Source organism: Octopus bimaculoides, chromosome 22, assembly GCF_046866305.1.
Source record: "Octopus bimaculoides isolate indiv1 chromosome 22, ASM4686630v1, whole genome shotgun sequence".
In the NCBI taxonomy this organism is placed as follows: domain Eukaryota; kingdom Metazoa; phylum Mollusca; class Cephalopoda; order Octopoda; family Octopodidae; genus Octopus; species Octopus bimaculoides.
In genome coordinates this window covers 1,455,975-1,477,625 of record NC_142949.1, presented here as the reverse complement: position 1 = coordinate 1,477,625, position 21,651 = coordinate 1,455,975, and the positions used below count along the sequence as shown (strand labels likewise).

The 21,651-nt window shown below is 37.4% G+C and overlaps 1 protein-coding gene across 1 annotated transcript in view; it reads right to left on the bottom strand.

Moving 5' to 3' along the window:
• Nucleotides 1-21,651, bottom strand: part of LOC106867757 (uncharacterized) — a 74,733-nt gene that overhangs the window by 10,927 nt on the left and 42,155 nt on the right. Inside the window, exons 13-19 of the mRNA XM_089339841.1 lie at nucleotides 20,494-20,551; nucleotides 11,571-11,726; nucleotides 9,279-9,407; nucleotides 8,188-8,255; nucleotides 6,362-6,598; nucleotides 2,215-2,325; nucleotides 788-866 (exon numbers count right to left, since the gene is read on the bottom strand). Of these exons, the coding sequence (XP_089195967.1) occupies nucleotides 788-866; nucleotides 2,215-2,325; nucleotides 6,362-6,598; nucleotides 8,188-8,255; nucleotides 9,279-9,407; nucleotides 11,571-11,726; nucleotides 20,494-20,551 (838 nt within the window). The remainder of the gene's footprint in view (nucleotides 1-787; nucleotides 867-2,214; nucleotides 2,326-6,361; nucleotides 6,599-8,187; nucleotides 8,256-9,278; nucleotides 9,408-11,570; nucleotides 11,727-20,493; nucleotides 20,552-21,651) is intronic.

Below are 21,651 nucleotides of genomic sequence, written 5' to 3'. Positions count from 1 at the left end.
GACTTGCCCAAATACATCAATAAATTAACATTGATTTTTTTTTTCATCGTTGTTACAATCATTTGAAATGGAACTGTTAAAGTGCGATATTCAAGCAATTTCGCTATTCAACTTCAAGAAAAGGACATTAAGCAGCTGAAACATTTGGTGAAGAAATGACCAGTGAGTGGTCAGCTCGAAAATGGTTTAAATGATTTCGCACTGGTATTTATTTTATCAACCCAGAAAGTATGAAAGGCAAAGTTGATCTTGGTGGAATTTGAACTCAGAACTCACGAAACACTGCTAAGCATTTTGCCTGGCATGCTAACAGTTCTGCCAGTTCGTCACCTTAGACTTTTTAGATATTAGAATCAATAACAAAAGAACGGTCACTAAGTTATCTTCAGTTTTGCAATGGACTGTTAGTATTAACAGGCACCAGCTCCGTGTGGTTAAGAAGTTTGATTCTCAACCAAATGGGTTGGGGGTTCAGTTTCACTGTGTGCCACTTCAGGCAAGTGTCTTCTGCTATAGGCTCAGATCAGTGAAGGCCTTGCAAGTGGATCTGGTGGACGGGAACTGAAAGAAGATCATATTATTTGTAGATATGTGTGTACGCATTAACAATATGAGTGAGAATTGTATAAGTTGCACATGAATAAGAAAAATATTCTTGTTTAATTAGATGCTTGCTTCTACCACCACCGCTGCCACCACCACAACCATCGCTGCCTTTATCTCCAACGATGACAAAAACAACTACAACAGCAAGAATATTTTAATTGTTGGTCAGATTATTACTTACATAGTCAAGCGTGTTCTTCAGTTCAGCATTGTTTTCTTTAAGTGACCGTGAAATAGACCAGAGATAGTAAATAATCATGCTGAAGAGAATCAAAACAGAAACAAAAAATTAATTAATTAAAAAGACATTATAAAATGCTTATGTAATATTGTATTATTTGTTTACAAGATAAATATACGATAAAAATATTGTCAACTTTTATTATACTCATTATATATATTGTATCTGGTATAAATTAATATTAATAAGAAATATTACCAGTTCCTGGCATATTGGTCAAAAAAAAAAAAAACTGCTGGTATGCCACATCAGATAGTTTGAGAAGCACTGATGTACAGGATGTAATATGATTGATAAGAGATTACAGATAACATTTATGAGAACTTGTGCCACAGGCAAAGGTCAGAAAATTAGGTGATGATAGTCATGGTAGGATGGGTGTTTGTTGATTGTATGAACCACTGTACTTGACTAGTACTTTATTTTATTGACATTGATGTGTTTACATCCCTGTAACTTAGTGGTTTGGCAAAAGGGACAGATAGCATAAGTACCAGGCTTAAAAAAGAGTTCTGGAGTCAATTCATCTGACTAAATTCCATTGGGGCAGTACTCCAGCATGGCCACTGCTTAATGATTGAAAAAAAATAAAGACAAAAGATAAAAGAAAGTTATTGAAATAAACAGAAAATGAGAAGTAACAGAAAGCAGTATAATGTAGAATGAGAGAATTAAAGAATTGGTGTGTGGAAGGTTTTGTCAATGTTCTGGATGATGAGAAGCATAAAGTGTGAAATAATTAAAGACAGGAATCAATAAAAGACATGAAGTTAGTGACCATCACTCCTTCTTTGATTAGTAGATACCCAACATCCAGCAAAGGTGATGTTGAGTTGGGTTTTAATCATGGAGTTCCTCTGTAAACTAAACATTCAACAAATGTGAGTCTGGAGAAGGACTATATGTGGTTGCTTGATTGACTAGAAATGGCAGCCAAATTTCTTCAACTTATACCCTATCAATTTCAAAAGAACACACTATTATTTTCTTTGTTTTAACTGTGTCATTGGATCACAACCATCCTGGGGCACCAAAGGTTTTTAGTTGATCATATTGTCTCCAGTATTTATTTCTGTCTGGTACTTATTTTATCAATCTCCTTTTATTGAATGTCTAAGTTAAACCACTTTTTTTTTTTTAAATATAAAGAGACATAACTCAACACACTGACATATACAGCTATATAAAATAAGCCAGGATAGGCATGGCTGGGGTGTTTTTGATTGCAGGTCTACTCAGTCAGTGTTGGCATGTTGGCTGTTCCTCAACAACATTCGAAGAAAATACGATTGAAAATAATAAAAACGATGAAGTAATAAAACAGATAAAAAAAAAACCCAGTTTGAATGAGTTGGAAGAGATAATACCTGAGAGCACCGAGTAATATGAAGGATGTTGCTGGGTTTTTAGCATATTTCATGATGAATGCAAAAAAGGCTGATTGCTTCTCGAGGACATCCATTACATCTTCCTGGCTCCTAAATTGGTCAAACAGATAAATGGTATGACAAGATTAGGTTTTTATCGTGATTGATTTACAAGTTGTCTGTCTCTCTGCCTCTGTCTTTCTTTCCTTCTCTCTCTGTATATATATATATATATATATATATATATATATATATATATATATATATTATATTTCAAATCTCAGTGTTTGAATGTTTTGCTTAACCTTCTGATTCTTTTAATGTGCTAGTTTCCTGGTATTAAATTGATATTAATTAATATCGAATTTTTACCATATTATGTTAATTATATATATATATATATGTATATATATATATATATATATATATATATATGTGTGTGTGTGTGTGTGTGTGTGTGTGTGTGTGTGTGTGTGTGTGTGTGTGTGTGTGTGTGTGTATGTGTATATATATATATGTGTGTGTGTGTATATATATATGTATATATATAAATTGTAAATGTAAAAATAAAAACAAAACACAAAGGATTCTGTGGTACACGTGTTATATATATATGTATATATATATGCTCCGTTGGATGTGTAATGTCAATGTGAATACCCGTCAGAGTGTAAGTATCTTGAGAGAAAAGCTGAACATTAGAAGCATCAGTTGTGGTGTGCAAGAGACGATTGCGCTGGTATGGACATGTGGTGAGAATGGATGAGGATAGCTGCGTGAAAAAGTGCCACACTCTAACAGTTGAGGGAACCCGTGGAAGAGGTAGGCCCAGGAAGACCTGGGCTGAGGTGGTGAGGCAAGACCTTCGAACATTGGGCCTCACCGAGGCGATGACTACTGACCGAGACCTTTGGAAATGTGCTGTGCGTGAGAAGACCCGGCAAGCCAAGTAAGATCGTTGCCAGTGCCCCTGGACTGGCTCTTGTGCGGGTGGCACATGAGATGCACCATTTTGAGCGTGGCCGTTGCCAGTACCGCCTGACTGGCTCCCATAGGATTTTCGAGTGAGATCGTTGCCAGTGCCCCTGGACTGGCTTGTGCGGGTGGCACATAAAAGACACCATTTCGAGCGTGGCCGTTTTTGTGCGGGTGACACGTAAAATCACCCACTACACTCTCTGAGTGGTTGGCGTTAGGAAGGGCATCCAGCTGTAGAAACTCTGCCAAATTAGATTGGAGCCTGGTGTTGCCATCCGGTTTCACCAGTCCTCAGTCAAATCGTCCAACCCATGCTAGCATGGAAAGCGGACGTTAAACGATGATGATGATGATGATGATGAGATATATATATATATATATATATATATATATGTATGTACATGAGAAGAAGGGCAGTATGAATTCACCAGGCTTGGATTTATGGTGGATTCTCGCATATATTTGTACGGATGGTGGGCAGAATCTCCTGGATGTTAAAAGATCACGGAGGGAGAATTGGGTTGGAACTACCTTGGAGGTTCTTCTCCGTGTGAAGCCAGAGCGGTTAGAGAAAGTCCCAGACCTGATTTCCCTCTCAAATGGAGTGGAACTAAAGGTGAACATGGAGGGCAGAAGGCCGAAGTGCTACGATTTTGGTTCAACGAGCCACTAATGGTTTCACTGCCCACAGAACCAGAACAGAAGGGCAGAAAGAAATGTCCAAAGGAAAGCACCACAAGCCATGATGTGAGAAGAAGAAGAAGAAGAAGAGCAGCAGTAGGCAGGGGAATAGAAACAGAAATTGAAGCCAAGGAGACAAAACAGGCAGATGTTACAATAAAGGTAGCAGTGTCTATCTATCTCTCTCTACTTTTATAAACTTGAAATCTTTACTTTAAGACCTAAAACCTATCTATCTATCTTTCTATTTACCCATCTATCTTTATAAACTTTAAATCTCTATAATCTCTAAAATCTTTAAAACCTTAGAACTTTATATTTCATGACTCGGAAGCCTTCAAGAATTCTCAAGATTCTTTGAGAATTTTTGAGATTTTATGAATTGTTTCAGAAATTTTTTCTTCGAGTATTTTTTGAAGTTTGTGAAGTTTATTAAGCTTCTCTTTAAAAAAAAAAAAAAATCACTTCTTCATTTTTGCAATTTCTTTACTCTTTCACCTTCTCTTGTCTTGTTCTTTAAGTACTTTTAACTTCTTTTACTTCTCTTAGCTTCCCTTGATCTACTCAGTTACCATATTTCATCCTCTTCTTCCTTCACCTTCCTAATCTCTCCTACTAATGACATTACCCTATTATCTTTCTTTCGATATGAAACCAGGACCACGTTACCTGAGATACACCAACACCTTAATCTGATTTGGAAAACTTCAAGTGGTCGAAAGGAATTAAACAGGGCCCCTTTGGCTTTGTGCTTGCATTAGAAACAATTATTATTGATATTATATTTCCGTAAGGTAACTTTATATCAAAGTTATTATAAGTAGAAAGATGTTTGCAGCCTAGTTTATTCATATTTTGCATTTCCTTATTTTTCTCTAAAATCTTCACACTACTCTTTCAAAACGGTAGAATAAATATATGAAGCGTGTTCCTAAATATTGATAATTAGGATGACCTAAATTATATAATACTTTGATGGTCATTGTCAGCTTCGTCTTGTATCTGAGAATTTAAGTTTTTCTTTGCTAAATGCTTCCTTTATGGGTGTCGATGGTCAAAATAGCAAAGGAAAATTTTGCAAAAAAAACAAACTCTCCCTAGAGTTATCTCCCTTGCAACGTTAGTAATTTAGGTTTTTTTTTATTTTTATAATGTTCGCTTAGGAATTCATTACTTCTAGAAAAAAATACGACAAAATGGTCATGGCCGGAACGCCTTTTCTCACAGATCCATTACAATCAGAGCTACCCTATGGTTAAAACAATATTCTTCACTGAATGATGAAGCAGCTAAAGTTAAAGAAAAGTTGTTTTTTTTTTTTTCTTGAAGATGGAAATTTCATTTTTCTTTTTTGTCAGGAAGATTTGGTTGCTCTTTCTAGCAACTCGAGCGACCAGGTAAAGGCTCTCTCGTTGCCTCGTCTCGTTCCCTTGTCTCGTTCCCTTCGACACTTGTTGTTTAGTCCCGAGTTGGATTTGATTGAACAGATATGATCAAAGACGTCCCAACTGTGACCATTCCGTCTTTCTACCCAGACATAATGGACTCTACGTGTATATCACAGGAGAGAGGTTTTTCTATTCTGTATATTAAAAAAAAGTTTGGCTACTTTTTCTAGCAGGTCATGCAACCACATACAGGCTCCGTCGTTGGTCTGTATCAGGATACAGCAAACCTATGTTGCTATAAAAATATGTCTGGTTATCAAAGAAGGGTTTTGTTTGGTGGGGGCGGACCCAGAAGTTGTTCGCAAACAGCAACAGTAATTTTCTTCAGCTGAATACACATCATTGATTGGTTAAAATTACCCAAATACGACAACTTTAACACGAAATAACTTCTAAAATACAAAATTTTGTCAAAAACGTTAAGAGTAAACCCTGTTCTATGTGACACATTCTACCAGTATCCGCAGTATCAAAGTGTTCAGTTTTTAAAAAAATTAATAAAAAAATCTGTCGGTCAGATTGAAAAGATCCGGTATGAGCCAAACAAATTACCGCCAAGGGTACCACAATCTGAAGAAGCTGCTCTCAAAATTTCAGATTATTATTCTTTTCACACGTTACATTTTTAATATAATTTATATTTAAATAATGATTTCATATTCTAACTGTGATTACTCAATGATTAATTCAATTAAATTAGTTCTAATTAACAACAGTTAATATCATTAACAAAAAAAAAATTGGCACAAGGTTTTAAAAAAATCATTATCTATGCAAGTTTGTAAAATTTCGTTATTTAATTATAAAGATTTAACATGGCCGCAGTCAAATGACTGAAACAAGTAAAAGAATATGACATGCACACACACACACACACACACACGTGACTGAATGTATGTAGGATGGAAGGAAGGATGGAAGGATGGAAGGAAGGAAGGAAGGAAGGATGGAAGGAAGGAAGGAAGGTACGTATGTATGTAAGCATGAATAAATGGTTTTAATTCTCTGAAAAAGTTTCTGCTTAAAGAAGGCTATCTTACCTGAAAGGCCCACAGTCGTGGGAATGGCTGTTGAAAACGGCCAACATTGGAGGAATGCAACAGATAAGCAACATGAACAGAAGGAGCACATAGTAGAAGTTATTGGAGCGGGATGCTCGGAATATTCTTTTTTCCGGAACATTGCAGACAAGAACTGACCAAAATCGAATATAAGCCAGAATGATGAGTTTAACAAGGTTCATTAAGCACAAACCAGGCGAGAAAAACCATCCTAACCTGTAAAGAAAGAAATGTACAAAGAATTTACAGAAAGGAAACCACCAAACTGTAATAGATAGATAATGGATGGGTAAACGGTGGATCTTCGGTCGGTCTCGACGAAGAACATTCGGTTTTTCGATCAACTCAGTTCCAAAATGAGAAATTAACAGTTGAATATTTTACTGACACGTGTACCACACTGCTCGACTTGTATAAGGTTGTAAGTGCCTGATAACATTCCAAATGCCAGGTACCAAACCTTGGCCTTCGTTTAACTCAGAATTGCATCACCATCAATAAGACAAGCTGCTTAACACGGGTTTGACTACACATGCTCATCATCTCGAAACCTCTGCAGATAGCGCAGTCTTAACGATATTTGTGCATCGACAGCCGCATCATACAGAACCTGCCGTCCAAGATCACCTTACATATAGGTCTCCTTACATATAGGTCTCTTCTATAAAAAGTGAAAGAACAGATGCTCCAATCTAAAACGAAAACAATGGCAAGATTCGACAGAGTTGATGTATGTGTACATTACTGTGCTCAAATTTCAGCGACAGCTTCTTTGAGCCTCTTTCTAGGTGAGACTGGCCACATTGTTTGCAACCTTGTTAGAGTTCCTATCTATCTGGCGTTCCAGACCAAGTTAGAACCTTCCGATTTAACCAGTCCAATTGTACAGCACCCTAAGACGCTGTCTGACAGCATAGATCTTTCTTTCCAGGTGTTGAACTGCAAGTCCACTGATTTGTCCGGGTTAGTATTTGCCCTGTCCCTTATTTGTATTCTCTTACGCCAGTGGTGCTTTGATAATAATAATAATAATAATAATAATAATAATAATCCTTTCTACTATAGGCACAAAGCCTGAAATTTGAGGGGAGGGGACTAGTCGATTACATCGATCCCAGTGACGCTAGAAGTCTTTTCTTTTCCAACAGTATAATCTGTTGAGTGTATATGAAAATGATATCAGCAACAACAAAGTTTTCTGTTATAGGTGTAAAGCAAGCAATTTTAAGACATTAGGAATTCATTAATACAGTTGACGGATCTTTTTTAAAACGGGGGCCACATTTTTCATTAATGTTTTACGTAGTGTTTTTGGTACCGAAAGACTTTCAAACTTCGTATACTTATCTATTTTGTGTTATAGAATAGAAAAATATTTTTGTATTCGAATTTATTTCATGTAAAAAATTGTCTTATTTCGATAATTTCAACCAATCACTGACGTCCATTCAGCCGATATACATTAAGTGCCGACTACATAAACAAACGATTCTTCGTTTTATTTGCTTTAACCTTAACCCTAGGATTAATTGTTTCAGAATCGGAGGGATTAAATTAAAGCTGACCTCGGTGATATTTGAACTTAGAAGATAAAGAACCGGAACTAATACCGCGGTACTTTTAAATTATTTATTCTCTAAACAATTGTATTCTATTCACACCAGCTAATGTGTTATTCTTATGATGTGAACGATTCTTTTTGGCCAGGAAACCCGAATTTGTATTTTCTTCAATGCATGATTACTAAAATTTAGGTTTTGAGTGCTTCTTGCATTAAATATGTTGGATTAATTTAATTAACTTACCATATCATACCTTGGTTATTAATCAGGTGCAGAATGTTCTCGGCTGTCTTAAATTCTGGATATTCTGGCTAGAAAGATAAAACATTTCATGTTTGCTATTAGTTTGAGTGCAAACGTGCGTTGGTGCTTTCATAAATTTAGCATAAGTCGAAACAGCTATGAGTGGATCATTGACGCCTTTGGTCACCGCCACAGAGGAACATCAAAGAAAAGGTAGAAGAATTCCTTAAAGAAATCTCTTGGCGCCTGTCACTCTGATCACCACTGGTAATCTGTCCTTGCGTCTGACGTGAAGCCTGGCATTTTACTGTCCTCCAGTTAACAGCCTCCTTTGAAGGCGCCCACGAGACCATCCCTGCAGACAAGAGAAAAAGGAGGGAAAATAAGGACATGACAACCAACCTCGAACTGCTTATCTTCTCATGCAACCTCTGCGGTCGTAGTTGTTTGTTCCGGCTCGGGCTCGTTGGACATCAAGTTTGCGACAGATGTGGACATTCCCCTCTGTAAATTTTCACTAGCGAAGGCAAGTTTTAAAAAAAACTGACTCATCCAATATATTTTAATTGGTAAAATTATCCCCCTAAATATTTTAAAATTTAAACTAAAATAAAGGGTAAGCATTGCTGTAAGTTTATTTAAATCTTCATGTTGAAGAAAAAAGGGCACAAAAAATACTTGCAACTCCAGATACAATTATACTGTCCAGTAACTTGGGCATTTTCCTCCTATTATGGCTTCGGGATTGACCAATGTTTTATGAAATTTGATAGAGAGGAACTGTGAAGAGGTCCGTTGGTTGAACTATACCAGTTCTTAGGTAATAGACTTAACTCGTCGCCTGGTTCAACGCCACCATTCATTTTTTGTTGCCTTTACCAAACAAGGTGTCTGTGGATACCGAGATCTTGCCCGCTTACCCGAACACAAGCATGGGTGGGTGTTGTACTATTTTTTCAGACTAAGCTTATAAAAAAATGAACGTACATACACACATGCCTAAGGTCCTCATGAAGGAGGGGGGCAGTGGAAGAAGATGAGGAAGAAGAAGAAGAAAGTTTATAAGTGAGGAATAAAAAAAAGAAACTTACGAAAGTTTTTTCCAAATTCCAACACCAGCACTTGTTACAGAACCTCACCCAAAGTCCTCGCAGGAAATCTTGTATTAATATTAGGATAATTGTCATTGCTAAGTCGAGCTCTGTCAGTTTTATAACCTCCTGTGAAAAAAAATAATAAATGAATTAAATATAATCATTGAGATATCCAGCGTTACCAGAAATTGGTGTTTTTATTTGGAAAAGGAATCGTAGAACCAGATTTGTGATGCACTTGTCTTGTGACTTTAGCAGAAGGCCTGAATCTTTTTATAATATTAGTTCCAAAGATATCATTTGGAATACACTGTTCTGGACCAGAATGTTTTCAATGAAGTTCTTGGAGTCAGAAGTTTTTGCCTCTTAACAGCATTCTTAAAGGCTGTGGAGGCGTTGACAAAACTCTCAGATGGAAGAACACATTCAGCTGTCACCCCTTCCCACTGTTTTCACTCCAATGCCGGTCTACAGTTCTGACAAGGAATCAATGAAGAGAATCTGTCAGATTCATAACTATAAATTGGAGCAAAGGTAACAACTTCCTGACCTAATTGTTTTGAGGTTAATAATGATTTAAAATTTTGGCTCAAGGCCAGCAATTTTGAAGGAAGGTTAAGTCGATTACATCGACCCAGTACTACAACTGATACTTATTTTATTGACCCCGAAAGGATGAAAGGCAAAATGGATCTCGGCGGAATTTGAACTTAGGACGTAATGACGGACGAAATGCCGCTAAGCATTTCGTTTTCGGTTAATAATGAAGCTCTTTTGGAACGGAGAATGTCTTGTATACTTTACTGGAAGATATTCTTTTCTACTCCAGGCACAAAGCCCGAAATTTTGGGGGAGGGGGTCATGTTAATTAGATCGACCCCAGTACGCAACTGGTACTTAATTTATCGACCCCGAAAGTGTGAATGACAAAGTCGACCTCGACGGAATTTGAAGTCAGAACGTAAAGACAGACGAAATACCTATTTCGTTATTGCCCAAAGGGGCTAAACATAGAAGGAACAAACAAGAACAGACGAACGGATTAAGTCGATTACATCGACCCCAGTGCGTAACTGGTACTTAATTGATCGACCCCGAAAGGATGAAAGGCAAAGTCGACCTCAGCGGAATTTGAACTCAGAACGTAACGGCAGACGAAATACCGCTGAACATTTTGCCCGCCGTGCTAACATTTCTGTCAGCTCGCTGCCTTACTTTACTGGAAGATATTGTTTCAGTCCAGGCTAAGATTCTTGCTGGCTTCACGCATTTTATGTCCTCCGTGTTTTGTTGTCACTGTTTTAATGTTTCTTGCTGTTGATAGTTCGCTTCAAACATCCCATTTTCTTTAAGTTTTTGTTTTGTTTTGTTTTTTGTTTGCAACGTTTCACGCATTGTTTTCTTCAAGCTGCTTATACCTTTGTTCTTGGTTTCGATTGTTCACCATGTTGATAGGAAGTCTTAAACGCACAGAGAATAAATAATTGTAGCAGTGAAACAAATTGATTTATTTTTGTCTAGAAGAAATCGGTTGCAGAGTTGTTAGGGTATAGGCTCCGTCAGGTCTAAAGGTACTTAAGACACGCCATATATCACGGCGGTGTCCCTAGGATCCAGTCAAGGAGTTGAGGACCCAAGGTAAAGCAACACACACACACACACACACACACACACACACACACACACACACACACACACACACACACACACACACACATACACAGTCCGTTTAGATTGAATTCCTTTCGTGAAACTGAAATTTCACGCAATTTCTTGAGTTTTGCATTGAATAGTTTTAAGAAAATGCTTATACTAATGGAGCAGACTTACATACCGGGTAGATTTTGTTACTGGCAGAAGAAGAGATTTCAATTACAATACATACATATATTTAAGGAGATTTGCTGTGTAAGGCCAGGACAATGCGAGAAGATACAAAGGAAACTACAAAAGGAAAAGGGACAAATCTCATTAAAGTTATACCAGACGATGCTTCACCAAAACAACCTCATTTCAATATGTATTTGTGTGTGCGTGTGCGTACGTGAGGATAGATAGATAGATAGATAGATAGATAGATAGAGACAGACAGACAGACACATAGATAGATAAGATAGATAGATACTGATTCAGTGAAAGTGAAGGAGAGAAACATGATTGAGTCAATGGAGTAGGTAAGTATAGTATTAGTAAACGGATGTGCTTGTAAACAAAGCGATTACCCTAAATCTCAAATGTGCGCGACGGGTACATGTGTGTGTGTGTGTTTCAGGATTTTCCATGACTAACCTGGCCAACGTAATTTTCCCAACATTTCAAACCTTGTGTGCAATTCTGACTCGATTGAACCGAAGTGTTTCTGGTGGTTGCAGCACCATCTTTGGACGAAGAGGAATTACCAGATACCGCCTGGCTCTTTGGTTGGCAGTCAATTGACGTCAGTATCTACGGAAGAATACGAAAAATGTTATAACGATCTGCATCGGCAAGCAGTAAATACAAAAATAGACCAAAGAGGGCTTGGCTGATTGCTGAATCAGTAAGAAAGAGAATGTCCATGAGCCTCGGAGACTAATGAAAGGATGAGAGAAAGCAAGAGAGACAGAGAGGAGGGAGTGAGGGGTGGAAGATGGAAATCCCCTTCAAACCGAAAATCTAGTTCAAATATTTGCAACCCTGTGAATTCCGTTAAACTCATCCAAGGTGACAGATAGTGGGGCTGCCACCTAGAGATAAATGCTGCAAGACCGACAGATTGTTGGGCGTTTCAATGATTTGGTCAGTCTACGAAAAAATGGAAGACATTGTTGACCTCAATGGGAATTGAACTCTGAAAGCAAGAAACCAGAATCATTTCATGATTTATTGTCCGATGCTCTAATGCTTCTGCCATATCGCCGCCTTGTTGCTAACGAGATCCCCAGCATACTTTACACAATAACCTACCCTATACAAGGGTGGATTGTTTTGCCTTACAAAAATAAATAAAATAGAAACACCAAATAAAAAATGTAATATATTCAAATATATGGTTGGCACTCCGTCGGTTACGACGACGAGGGTTCCAGTTGATCGGATCAGCGGAACAGCCTGCTCGTGAAATTAACGTGCAAGTGGCTAAGCACTCCACAGACACGTGTACCTTTAACGTGGTTCTCGGGGAGATTCAGCGTGACACAGAGTATGACAAGGCTGACCCTTTTGAATTACAGGCACAACAGAAACAGGAAGTAAGAGTGAGAGAAAGATGTGGTGAAAGATTACAGCAGGGTTCGCCACCATCCCCTGCCGGAGTTTTGTGGAACTTTAGGTGTTTTCGCTCAATAAACACTCACAACGCCCGGTCTGAGAATCGAAACTGCGATCGTACGACCGCGAGTCCGCTGCCCTAACCACTGAGCCATTGCGTCTCCACTTTATTCAAATATAACTTTGGATTATTAATTTAATATTTAGAGATGACATTGCTTTTACATTATTTATAGCCACACTAAGGCGGCATGCTGGCGGAAACGTTAGCACGCCGGGCGAAATGCTCAGCGGTATTTCGTCATCTTTACGTTCTGAGTTCAAATTCCGCCGAGGTCGACTTTGCCTTTCATCCTTTCGGGGTCGATAAATTAAGTACCAGTTGCGTACTGGTGTCGATCTAATGGACTGCTCCCATTTCCCAAAATTTTGGCTTTGTGCCTTGAGTAGAAAAGATTATTTATATCCACACTGTTTAAATGGATTTAGTCTCTGATCATCATTAGGTGTCTTTTCTCTTGGGTACTCGTACGGTGATATCTCAGGGCAAATACCACAGTAATCGGCGTTCTAATAATCCATCCACGTTTAGTAGGATATAAAGATTGTCATTCGGTATTGATACTGATTCCGTTGTTAACAGTTATTGCATATATGTGTGTGTGTTTATTTTGTGTTGGTTTTTTTTACCTCTCCGTAAATAGCTCTTTGGCCAAAGAGTCGATTGAATAAATAGCAGGTTTAAAGATAAGTACTAGCCCCGATTTGTTCGACTAAGCCTATCAGGGAGGTGCCCCAACATGAATGAAGTTGCTGTCACAACAATTACTTAAGTTAAAGATAAGATATATACACTTGAATGAAAATTTATCTTGCTGTATCGGTGGTTAATATTATCTCTGACATGTGCAAGCATTAATTAACAAGACTCCCAACAACTAAAAATCTCTGAGTACATCATACTAACCACATACCCCGCCATCTATGCCGTCTTTTTTAGATTCCATCATAGAGGTAATCATAAGGGAATTGATTACGCCTTGGAGCGAACGCGTAGTGGAGGTTCTTGAAAGAAAGCTTGCTAAATACCAGAAGCTAATGGTGCAATGCAGAAGCCGGCGCTGGTAGGATCACTGCAAGCAAACTCTGTGTGTGTGTGTGTGTGTGTGTGTGTGTGTGTGTGTGTGTGTGTGTGTGTGTGTGTGTGTGTGTGTGTGTGTGTGTGTGTTAAATAAAATGAGACAACAAAGCTAAGGCAGTGTGAAATTTCTAGAACATTTATGGAGAGAAAAGTAGTCTTTCAGCTGTTTCAAGGATGTGACAGATATCCCTTCATCAGAGACAATATGATAGGGTTAAATAGAGGGAAATTGTAGAGTTTAATATAAGGAGTTATTTGGGAAAGTACAAAGGGAAAGCTATGGAACATTCTGCAAAGCTTTGATTGGGTTTGAAATTACTGGTATAGCAACGTGTTGGGAAGCATATAGTCCATCACCGAAAAAAGCTACTTGGTAGCTTTGGATAAGGAGGGTGAGTCTGTGACTTGTTGTTGCTGGTATGTAAGGTAGAACTTGACTCGATCAATACCGGCTGATTGGACTAAACGAGACAAATCCGACATTGAAGGAACCTCACAAATCCTTAGATTTTAGGTTTATCGAGATTTGGTTCGATCCCCGCCCCCTTTCAGAACATTACTGATGAAGCATTTCAGAATATTCGAGAGGTTTGTCTTGAAACTTGGTCTAATGTTTCGACTTGTTGAGATTTTCCTCGAAAACTTACATTTCCCTCCATATTGTTTTCAAGTTTTGGCACAAGGCCAGCAAGTTGGAGGGAGGGAGAGGTCGATTAGATAAACCCCCAAGTGTTCAACTGGTACTCATTTTATCGACCCAGAAAAGGATGAAAGGCAAAGTCGGCTTCGGTGAAATTTGAACTCAGAATGTAAAGACAGACAAAATGCCTCGGCGTGCTAATGATTCTGCCTTCTCACAGCCTTAATATTAATTGCTTTCAGTTATCAACCGCAATACACTTCCCACGAACTCTCCATTGTATATTATGGATCGTTGAAGAAACTAATTAGGCCGAACGATAGACACAGAAAGGAGCTGCTGATTGCATAGAGTCGCTCCACTCCGATAAGAAGCGACAGCTTTGTAGGTCTTCAACTTCAGTGTTTGCTACTTTTTGCATTACGAAGTTGAAAGCTGTCGAGCGGCGTGACCACATTCATTGAAATCCGGTTTACTGTTTTTGCACGTCATGTAACAATAGAAAAATAATAATAATAAAGTAAGCAGAAAGTATAATGATAAATGCACTTGAAAAACTAACAAATTAGAAGCTGTAATGTGGGAGATAGAAAGAACATATATATATATATAAAGAGGAAGGACAAAGCTCGTATATGTTTCTCTGCATCTAACCACACACATACACACATACGCACACTACATACCTCAAACCATCAACTTCAGATAGTGATAGTAACGCCGTGTAGACAAACAACAGCGTCTCCTCGTTTGATCACTGCCGATTTTTCCGATAGTGTGTGTGTGTGTGTGTGAGAGAGAGACGTTAAAAATATCTCTGACAAAATTCTAAATTAAAATTCATTTTTTTTAATATATTGGCGTTTTCAAACTTCTTATATATATACACACACAAATATGTATATATATATATATATATATATATATATATATATATATATATATATATATATATATATATATATATATATATATATATATATGAGTGTGTGTCTGTGTGTGTGTGTGTGAGAGAGAGAGAGAGTATTTGCAGGTTTACTCGGGCATGTCCAAGCATTAATACAGGAGGCACCTATTTAGATAGACAAAAGTTTGTTTCCATTCACACGACTCACTCATGTAAAGATATTCTTACCTGCCTATCTGCTTACACACCTGTACATTTCACGCGTTCTCGATAACCTCTACCGACGCACACACACACACACACACACACACACACACACACACACACACACACACACGCACGCACACATTGTAACATAAGCTGTTATTCTATGAATTCCCATTCATCTTTGATGACTGTTTCAATGCGGCACCGGAGTCACTGACATGTCTTGCACTTGAACCTTTTGTGTAAACGTTTTTGCTACGTTTAGAAATTTGGAAAGTTCTAAATCGTTGTGACTCGCACATTTGATGACGAAGACTGAATTTCTTTTCATCTCTTGTGTTGGCATTTGATCTGTCATGAGCAGAAAGACAAAAAATCTTTTAATTGGTTTGAAGAGAGTAATATACTGATAATTAAGTTCCCTCGAATACTCTTCGCAAAATGTAGTCGTACATACCTAGCTAAATACTTGTATTTAGGTAGGCTTGTGAGACGAGCGTAACCAACCATCCCGACTACCGACAAAACCATAAACAATAACGTGATATTGTTTGAAAGAGAAAAAAGGAGCAGAGACAACGGTAACGGAAGGCCAGACAGCAGCAACCATGACCGACTCCAACATTCACATGTAGCCAATGCATTCGCATTGCCACATGTCACAGAGAGTAGGGTGCATTCTGAGGGAGACTTTCGGCATAACTATATCGATATGGAGGGAGATGCTGGTGATGTGTTAATAGTCAGTCGCTTCAAGTTCATGAGTGTAAATATACTCCTGAAGGAATCTGAACGGAGACGAAAATTACACACACACACACACACACACACACACACACACACACACACACACACATACACATACATACATACATACATACATGATGGGTATATATGACTTCGTATAATTGTACCCCAATGTCACTTTGGTGGCATGCACAGCTCTCTCACTGCACCGTCTGATAAGAGCATACCAGGCACATGCGTCACAACCATATGTGCACAACATGGTGATCTCATATCAAGATAAACAGTGCATGATCTTGCGGGTGGGGCCCAGTTAGAATTTTCTTCAGGTGGAGTAGCCCATCCTGCTTAAAAGGTCCCTGAATAAGGGTTGTTTAAGGATGTTGAATGAAACACCCATGTTTCTAGAGGTGAATTATCCAAACCCCAAAGAATTCCTCTCAACACATGACTGTGATGCTCCCCCACTACTTCTGCTCATGATCAGAGATGCACATATCGTCAGCCACTAAGGGACATGCTCAACTGGTTAAATTCAAGCAACTGACAAGCAAATCTGTGGTATTGAGCAGAATATTTGCTGTAGCTCATATTATTATTATTATTATTATTATTATTATTATTATTATTATTATTATTATTATTATTATTATTATATAACTGTTCAATATTTGGTAGATTGAGGCAAATTTCTACTGCATCACGTGCTACAGCTCCGTGTTGCTGGGGTGTGTGTAGCATTGTGTATTCTTTTGTTGTTGGGAGTCTGCAAGCTCTTACCGGTATAGTATTGTTTTAGCTTTCTTTCCTTGAGGTGTGGTGCTGTCTTTTGTTGTGTTACTGCTTGTATTGTGTGTTGAGTGTGTAACGCTTTGGTTTCCTAGCTTGCTGGTGGGAGTTTATTTCACTGGATAAATGCTGTATAGAGTGTGTCTTGTATTTGTGGGTTGTTTTGTTTAGGTTTTATTATTGGATTGATAGTGTCTTGTGTAGGATGTGGGCCGTTCCTAGCAGGGCTATTTTTTTGGATAAAGTGGAGTGTTGAGGATCCAGGTATAGCTTCTACGTTTCTATTCATATACCCAAAGCTCCAATCATTATTGGTATTGTTTTTACCTTCAGGCCCTACACTTTGAATACTTTGATTTCAAGGACCTTGTACTTTGACAATTTCTCCACTTCCTTTGTCTATCAGTAAGTAGGACTTCCCCCCCCCCCCATTCCTTGACTATTATATCTGAGCCATTAGCTTTTATTTCCTTGTCGGTTTGAAGCGACATATCCTAGATATGCTAGATCACGCGTTTTCTGCTTATTTGTGTCATTGGGTGCAGTTATCCTCTATCATTACATTACAAATGTTCCTTTTACTAATATAGAAAAAACTGATTAATCGCTAAGTGGCGCCGGAAATACCTTGTGGGTTGGATAAAACTTTGTTATCAGTGACAGGAGCAGTATTAGTACCGAAAAGCAATCTGCATATCTTACTTAACTTGGATATACGAACAGAAAGCCACAACATTGCGGTATTCGTCTGGAGAAGGCATCTTGTATGGACGTATAGTACAACAAAGAACAATATATCTTCATCAATGTCGTCGTCGTCGTCATCATCATCTTCATCAACGTCCATTTGTTGAGACAAGCACCTCCACCCAGGGTGGAGGTGCTTGTCGCCCCCTTGTAAACATAAGGACACAGGAAATGTGTCAAGGCCGACAGGAAGCGGTGCTGCTTCCTAGGGCTAAATAACAGTAGTATTATTCCCTTCATGGGACTGTCACATTAAGTTGACAGCATACAACTACTTTATATATATATATATATATATATATATATATATATATATATATACATACATACACGGAAATGTCGAACGACGAACTGAGTACTCGACACCGCATTGGTGGATATATAATTTCTTTATTTGTGAATTAAGGCTACCATTGGTTTCATGTTAAGAAAGGTAGGAAAATATCCTAGTGTGTTAATTTTTTTAAGCCGATCACATGGAGAAAACTGGTTGTGAATACCTTTTTCCATGTGATCGGCTTGAAAAATTGTTAAGACACTAGGATATTTTCCTACCTTAACATGAAACCAACGGTAGCCTTAATTCAGAGATAAAGTATATATATATATATATATATCAAAATAAGCAACAAGGATATCCAGAGGTAATGCAGTACGATCGTTTCATGCAACTCCATTTAATTGAACAATGTAATCATTACATTAATTTAAAATGCAGAGCAATAACGATCGTACTGCATTACCTCTGGATATCCTTGTTGCTTATTTTGATTTTAATCACCTTACTTTGAAATTGTATGGATAATACCGTACTAAATTCTGGTGCCTAAACTTAAGTACCATATTCACCTGAATCAATATATATATATATATATATATATATATATATATATATATATATATATAGTTATATATATATATATATATATATATATATATATATAGTTATATATATATATATATATATATATATATATATATATATAGTTATATATATATATATATATATATAGTTATATATATATATATATATATATACACAGAGAGATAACGGACAACAGGCTTCTTTCAGTTTCCGTCTTCCAATCCATTCACAAGACTTTGATCAACCCGTCAGCCCGAGGAAATGCGGAAGACACTTGCCCACGTTGCTGTATAGTGGAACTGATCTTGAGATCATATGGCTGGGAAGCAAGACTTATGTACGTGTATATACGTATGTATTGGTGGATGAATGTATGGATGGACGGTGTAAGACCCATTACTTACACTCAGTGATGACTTTATACCGATATGTACCATGCTTTCGTCAATTGTCATAGGGGCCCCTGAAACAGACTTAGAGACACCTATTTACGATGTATAAATTAACCACCAAAATATCAAACTATTTCAAACTTGCAGAGCAAAAGCAACAGAATGGAACAGTGCTGTGCGGCATAGTGAATTATTAGGTTGTCCGGAAAGTTCTAAGCGTGCAAAAAGGGATATAAATAATTGATCTTTCAATAAATTTTATTCAATGAAATAATTTCCATTATTATTAATGATTTTTGCCCATCTATCAGGCAATTTAAATATTCCATCAGCATAAAATTTTACTGATTTTGAAGAAGAAATGTTATCTAGATGCATTTTGACTGCATCTAAATCGTTAAATGTTTTTCCTTGCAAGCGGTAGTCAGGTGGTGCAATCTCAGGAGAATATGGTGGATGGGGTAAGAGATCCCAGCCAAGTTCATGTAGCTTTGTTCGGGTAGCCAAAGACACATGTGGGAGGGCATTGTCTAGTTGGAACAATACCCCTTTACTGTTGGCAATCTCCGGCCTCAGTTCTTTGATTTTTGTGGGTTCAAATTAGCCAACTGACGATAATACACATCAGAATTAATGGTCTGGCTTTGTGAGAGAAGCTCATAATGAATAATGCCTTTATGATCCTACCAAACACAAAGCATGGATTCTTTTAGTATGGATATTCGTCTTTGGTTGATGTTTTGGGGGATCCTTACGCAAACACCAGGACCTTCTTCGCACTACGTTTTCATACACAATCCATTTTTCATCTCTAGTCATAAGTTGTTTAAAAAAAGGCATGCTTTCATTCTGCTTTGAAAGCATATCATAAACTTAATACTGGTCCAAACAATTCTTTTCTGAGAATTTGCGAGGTACCCACACCTCATAGCGAGGAACGTATCCTAGCTTCACTAGATGTTCATAAGCCGTACTTTTAGAAACTTCCAGCTCCTCTGAAAATTCTCCAGTCGTGATATTTGAGTTTTCTTCGATTTTTGCCTTCAAAATATCTTCATCCAATTTTGAAGGTCTTTTACTACGACTGTCATCTTCCAAGCTAAACTCTCCAGCTCTAAATTTTGCAAACCACCTTCGAACAGTTGCTTCACCTACAGCAGCATCACCAGAAACTTCACAAATGTTTTTGCAAGTCTTAACATTTTCTCCTTTTTTAAAAAAGAAAAGCGTTACAACGTGAATATGAAATTTTTGATTATCCATTTAAAATGTCAATAAAGAGTAACCAGAATGAAAGATAAATCTACTTTTTGTTAGAAACAAAGAAGAGATGCACTTCTACTTCAAGCAACACCAAAGTTTTAACTCTGCTACATTTCAGGTGTGTTCAATAAAAACGTTAAAATATTTAGCTTAAAAACGCTCAGGACTTTCCAGACAACCCAATAGGTTGTGGTACATAACAATATAGCGATGTGATGTGCTACAGTGTACTACAGTGCAATAAGGAGAATCGTAACTAAGTTACCTTCTGGTAAAGTGAATAAAGAAGAGAGGCCAGATTAAGGAAATTGAGAATGAATACTCTGTAAGATAAACAAATATAAATAGATATATATACATATATATACATGCGCGCGCGCGCACACACACACACACACACACACACACACACACACACATACACACACACACACACACACACATACACACACACACACACACACACACACACACACACACACACACACACACACACACGGAGTAAAGAATTTCATTGTTGCAATATTTTCACCAATTTCAAATTTCAGTATCTTGATTAGCGAAACGCGAAAACGGGTGATTATCATAATATTGTATTCTTTAAAATTTATTAACAATATATAAATTGTGTGCATTTTCCTTCTTTTGTTTTTCTTGAATTTTTCCATTTCTAAGTTGCTATTTTTTGTATTGTGAACAAAGCGTCATCTCTATATAATCCCCCCACCCCTATGTTCGGGAGTCAAGTTTCTACACTGTAATATTCTTACTATATATATATATATATATATATATATATATATATATATATATATATATATATATATATATATATATATATATATATATATATAAAACAAATAATAAATGAGTATATGCATATATACGTACAAGTATGTGCATACCTACATCTACCTGTATATATAGGTGCATATCTGGGTACAGGACGTTGCAAACAAAACATAGACAAAAAAATAACAATAACCAGAGTACAGAAAACACACCGGCCACATAGAGAACATTTTCCTTCAGCTGCCACCATTCTAACACAGGCGTTTCGAAGAGTTAGGGCAGGACGCATCGTTAAAATGGCTCTTCCCACGGACCACAAATTAAATTTGTACCGACAAATTAAATTTGTACCATGGAGGAATGTAGTGGCGGACAGAGAGACTCTCTCATTAAAAACGACGTATGTTCAGTAAGAAGATAGAAGAAAAATCCAACGAGATAGACAATCAACAACACACTCACAATACTATTGCTACTACTCATCAATGTTTACAATACATTTACTTCACCTTGTGACTCTTCATGTGAGTCCCCAGGTTACCAAAAACAATACGGATATGAGCACGACCTATTAAATCATCACGTGATCTAGCTGAGAAATCACAATGTGGACAATGATGGTTTACGAGAA